The 5,697-nt window shown below is 35.1% G+C and overlaps 2 protein-coding genes across 2 annotated transcripts in view; one reads left to right on the forward strand and one right to left on the reverse strand.

Moving 5' to 3' along the window:
• Positions 1–1,121, forward strand: part of LOC111397691 (alpha-1,4-glucan-protein synthase [UDP-forming] 1-like) — a 3,157-nt gene extending 2,036 nt beyond the window's left edge. The window contains exon 4 of the mRNA XM_023024689.1: positions 572–1,121. Coding sequence (XP_022880457.1) covers positions 572–892 — 321 coding nt within the window. The 3' untranslated portion in view covers positions 893–1,121. The remainder of the gene's footprint in view (positions 1–571) is intronic.
• Positions 1,122–2,593: 1,472 nt separating this feature from the next.
• The window catches only part of LOC111397915 (probable tRNA (guanine(26)-N(2))-dimethyltransferase 2), a 6,683-nt gene continuing 3,579 nt past the window's right edge, over positions 2,594–5,697 (reverse strand). Inside the window, exons 7-10 of the mRNA XM_023024879.1 lie at positions 5,578–5,697; positions 4,609–4,803; positions 4,049–4,126; positions 2,594–3,185 (exon numbers count right to left, since the gene is read on the reverse strand). Of these exons, the coding sequence (XP_022880647.1) occupies positions 2,949–3,185; positions 4,049–4,126; positions 4,609–4,803; positions 5,578–5,697 (630 nt within the window). The 3' untranslated portion in view covers positions 2,594–2,948. The remainder of the gene's footprint in view (positions 3,186–4,048; positions 4,127–4,608; positions 4,804–5,577) is intronic.

Consider the following 5,697-nt stretch of genomic DNA (forward strand, 5'->3'; position numbering starts at 1 on the left):
CCACCCCCCCCCCCCCCCCCTTCTTTTTTTCACATCAAGGATTAGAATTTTATTCGTTTTGAAAATAAAGTCAAAGTGTGAGGATATAATTAAATCCTCCAATACAAGAGCACAAATGGACAAACCTAAAGACGAGTAGGAAAAGAAAAGTTAATATGAGACTCGAGGGTCCTAGACCGGTTCCTAGTGATGATCTTATGATGGATTATCGCCTCACAACGAGTGTCATCATATCTAGCTTTTATATATTCAGGATCCTCAAAGCAATCATCATGAAAGGAACGTCGACAATATTGCCTGGGGATGATAAATTATATCATCTTCTTTGAATTCATTCTTAGAGCGAAAATCTTTAAAAGCAAAAGATTAAAAATCCAATGCAACAATACAACAAAACAACACTTGTTTGTTCCTCATAAATTTATAATTGACTACACAAATAATTTTTCACCTCTCCATTCAGTTTATTGCTAGATTTACTGAGTTCATCGTTGGCAATAGATAACTTTGTAAAAAGTACGAAGAACTTGTTAAGTTGCTGTTTCTGATATCCTTTTTCTCGATTCTACAGGTGATATGTGATCATCTAGGTTTAGGTGTCAAAACCGGGCTGCCGTACATATGGCACAGCAAAGCCAGCAACCCTTTTGTGAACCTAAAAAAGGAATACCATGGCATCTTCTGGCAAGAAGAAATCATTCCATTCTTCCAAGCAGTAACTCTTTCAAAGGACAGCACAACTGTTCAGAAATGCTATGTTGAACTGTCCAAACAAGTCAAAGAAAAACTTGGCCAAATAGACCCTTATTTTGTGAAGCTTGCAGATGCAATGATCACATGGATTGAAGCATGGGACGAACTCAACCCAGCTACGGATTCTGGCAAGAAATAGATCAGAATTGGCTTCAAGTTTCTGATAATATATAGTCTTTAAGTTATAACGTATAAGTAATTATCTGATTTTTTTTTTTTTTTTTTTTTTTTTTTTTTTTTTTTTTAAAGTTGGATTTACAGCTTGTTGGGTGTATTTTTCTGTAACATGTTAGCAGTAAGACTAGAAACAATAAGCACTCAGATTTTAGGAGTTTTCTTGTTGCAAATTGGGGCAGCCTAAAAGGCTTCTATTCGGAAGCGAATTAAAAATGTTTTGTAATATGAGAGACATATGAAGACATTAGTGTTGGGGGGGGGGGGAATAAATAAATATATAATAATAATAATAATAATAATAATAATAATAATAATAATAATAATAATAATAATCATTGGAAATTCATATTGAAGTCATCTCAGAATGTATTTACAAAAGTGACAATGACTTTTTTCCAATTGCTCTTAATGTTTTGAGCGCTTAGGGTCTATTTGATTGCAAGAATGAAATTTGGGTGAAAAAAAAATGAATTCCAAGGAATTGAATTGCTTATAACTTGTTTTCGTTGGAATTATCAATTAAATATGTTTGATTGATATAATTTTACACCCAAAAAATGTTGAAATTTTCTATCGTTTGGTGTTCGTTTGACTTTATTCTTCATGAAAATTGTCAATTAAAGGGACGAAATTTGTTACAATTGAAAATAAAATTTGTTCCAATTATCAAAAAATAAAAAAAAAATAACCAGCTGAAAAACCAATTCTCATGGGTTTGGTGGGAATTGGCTTGGTCACGTGTGAGGGGCGCGGCGGGGCGGAGAGGGGGGGGCAGGGGAGGTGAAGAAATTGCCAAGAAAATTATGGCCATCAAACAGGTCAAAATGTGGAAAGTAGAAAATATTTTCCATAGAAAAACGGCCAAATCAAACAGGCCCTAAGTTGTGCGCAATTTGATTGAATCAACTTGTATGATTGAGATCACACAAAATTGGAACTTGCAAAAGAAATTGTTTATAATTGGTAAAAAGACAAAGCTAAAAGAGAACTCGAAGTATCAACCTAAAAAATTGTTTCCGAGAAAAAGTAATTTAATTTTAAGAAAATCATATTTTGCCAGTAATGGTTACTGAATTTCTAGTTTGTGCATACATCTAAATAGATTAAATATAATATAATTTCAATACCTTTGCTTATCTTTTACATAATCATGTAAATAGAATGTGTTTCATCCTAATATCATAATTTTGATATCATCCTTTCAAAAATAAACATTTGTTATTTTTCAACGAATGTGTCAACTGTCAAACTGTGTTATATTTGATCAATATAACAACAGCCGTGTAAAAAGTGTAATAAAAAAAATCGACGGGAGGGAGGCAAAATTTCCTTCCTACCCCGTAAGTAAATGATTATGTTTTTCTAGTTCTCTAATTTTAAATAAATAAATAAAAATTAAAGATACCATTTAAAATAAATTAATAATTAAACGAGACGATAAAGAAAAATATTTTTAATTGCCACTCCTACCTCGACTCCTAAAAATCCCCAACACTACAAGAGAGGTAGTGACTATCCCGACCCCACCTCGTTGCCATCCTAAAATTCAAAGAATCTTCCAAGATGACAAAAACATCTCTTAATAAATTTAAATATATTCGCTCATTTCATGCTGCATTCGCTTCCTCTGTTCCCCATAGCAGTTTCGAGCATAAATTTTAACTAAAGACAGTAATCTGTATAATCTGCATTCATTAAGGGCGATATATGATCATAGCCTGTCCACAGAAATACGCAAATACATGTATCATTACTAGTGGAGTTCTCGGTTTTCTACTATTTCCTTTTCATAAAAGAAAGTAATTGTTCAAAACGAGACGTGAAACAGAATCATAAAATTTAAACAAAATTGGAATTGCTCTGTCAAGACTCCTTGGCATGCAAGAGAATAATGTTAATCGTGTTGGGTCTCTCTCACGATTGAATAGAACATGAACCATTGCTCAGTTCGAGATGGTTATCTCTGCAAAGCAAATGCAGAGCAAGTGGACCATTGGTGTTGTATGAAGGCAGGCATATTATGATGAATTAGGAGTGGGGTCTTCCGTCTTCTTACGCTTGGAGGGCTCTTCAACTTCTTCATGGTTGTTTAATCCATTTACCACCTCAGGACCCAAAAGTGATGCGTGCTTGCTGGTGATCTGACGACCGGCCCTGAGCTTTGGTCCCCAATGTCTTTCAGGATTCGGAAGGAATCGAGCAACCTTTTTGGCTTGTGCCTTGCTAAGAGACGCTACAGCTCTTGTAAAATTAGCCTGCAAGGAAAAAAGGAAATTATACTTTTTCAGCTATCCAATCCTATTTAGCAAACAAGGACAAACGGCATGTTAGGTAGGGAGGATTGGACATGACCCCTTAGTATAACTGTATGAGGAACAGGAAAAAGATAAATTTTGTGAAGTATATCATCCTATGTACCAAAAGTGATCTTAGTTTATTGACTAAGAGTTCAATTCAAGTCAACAAAAGGAATCCACGTTAAGTGTCCAATTGCTCGTCCATTGGTTAATAACAACGGGATCGTTCCTCCTACTTAGAAATTTGATACATTTATTTGACAAAAAATCGTGACCTTTAATTTAAGTTAATCCAACATTCAATATTTTTATTTTATTAAGATTATGGTAGAGTTTGTTATAACCACTTAAGGTCCATAAGATATTGAGCGTTGAATTGACTTAAATTAAATGTAACAATTATTTGTCAAATAAGCGCGTCAAATATATAAGTAAGAGGAACGGTTCCATAATAACAAATGGGAGCACGCACCTAGTAACGAAACTACTTTATTAAATAAAAATCAGTGCATGTATTTGTCGGCGTTTTCTACATGAATATGACTATTAACTTGTAGAAAATTTTGCAGTAAAGCTTAAATTCAACACGAGAAAAGGAAAAGCAATGAATACGGAACTAAATTGACAGCATTAGTTCAGCGTCCCACCAAAAACAACCAATTTCAAAAATACAAGCCATTAATAACAAATGGAAGTCAACACTGACTAAGGAAAGAGCTTTATCAACGAAAATCGGGGCATGTCTTTGTTGAATTGTTGGTGATCTATTTAGCAACCGACTGATGACAAAAATATGAAAACGAGTAAAGGAAGTCATATACCTGCAGAATGGGTTCCTTTGCAAGTATAACACTTCCAGCCTGATCGGGTGGCTGAGCTTTCACGGGGTGATTTTTGACCTACAAAGAGAGTGTCATCAACTACAGGAACACAGCATTACAACTTTTATCCTATGAGGCAGATAACTAACAGGAAACCATGTTAGATAAAATATCTCATCATGTAAGCAAAATCAAGCAGCCACAACCCCAAGTGGCCATTGATGTGTGCTGCTCAGTAATAAGACAATAAAGACTTGTTTGGTATAGTGGACCGCAGACAATATTAAAGAGGAAAAGAAAATTAGAGCAAAATCTTGTCTATTTTATTGGTGAATGTTGAGTAATGTGGCACCGCACACCCAACATGCACTAAAAATATACACCTAAGTTCGTTCCATCAGAAGAAGCATGCCCAGATTTAAATTTCACAAAGCTCAATAAGTGCTGTGGTTTTACTAATGGAAAATTTATGAAAATTGTTTGGCAGGCATGAACAAATAGGCACCATATGAAATGACAAAACATGCATGAATTAGGTGCAGGCAAACAGGAATACTTACCCAGCAGCGCATGATATCCCAAATCACGTCCATAGGAGCATCTGTTTTCAATCCCAATGGGTTTACATGAGTTCCAGATATACGATATCCAGCATTGATAACGGCAGAGCGAAACATAACTGCAGACGGAGATGTGCATTTCAATGTTGCACAGAGATTGTGCAAACTCAGAAATAGAGGAACATCAGGCAATTCCTGCAAAATGCACCACGTTTCATTTAAACAAAAGCCAGTTTAATAATAAACAATCAAGATGCAGAGGTCATAAACAGTTTCTTCATTCCTCATTTTTCTTTAGGTTTAAACAAATAAGAGTAACCCAGATGGTGTGGAAACACCTATAGTTTAGGCAGTTATAGAAGCCCAGTCAGTAGTCTTCAAAAGGAGATAGTAACAAAATATTCTCTACAGAGGATTCCTTAAATGCGTATAGAAATTGTTCTTTTGTGCCAATAATGGGAAAGGATATAATTACTATAGAACAGTTGAACTGATATACTTATTTTCAAACTTAAAGAGATCTCTGTGTAATTGCTTTGCAAGTCATATAGAATAATAAATGAAGTGTGTACAGGAGTATGGAGAGATATCATCTCTAGGTTAGCTTAACTTTGCTAGAAAAACAAGCCCTGAAATTCACATTTTCTTATCTTAATGGTACAAATTTATTAAACAGAAGTAGCAGATCTGTGGTCCTCCAACTGACATTTAGAAAATGGGTTGTGTTTGGTGTACATAAAATATGTACATAGGGGTGTCCACACTCCTCACATGGGGTGGGGCCCATCTTGCATGGGTCCCATCCCATGTGAGGGGTATGGCCACCCTATGTACATATTTTATATACACCAAGACTTATCCTTCGAAAATTTCCATATGTATTTTTCATGTAGCTGGACGACACAACATATTAGTGACGAAACAATATGAAGAACCAAATGAAATGCTTGCTAAAACAAACAAGTGTACCTCTGAAATCGTCGTCAATACAGCTGATATTCGTTCATAAGCAGGATAACGATCTTTCATGGATTTGACATCTTCTAGAATGGAAGTCACCCATTCTTGATCGTGGATGGGAGCAGACCA

Source organism: Olea europaea, chromosome 7, assembly GCF_002742605.1.
Source record: "Olea europaea var. sylvestris chromosome 7, O_europaea_v1, whole genome shotgun sequence".
NCBI classification, from domain to species: domain Eukaryota; kingdom Viridiplantae; phylum Streptophyta; class Magnoliopsida; order Lamiales; family Oleaceae; genus Olea; species Olea europaea.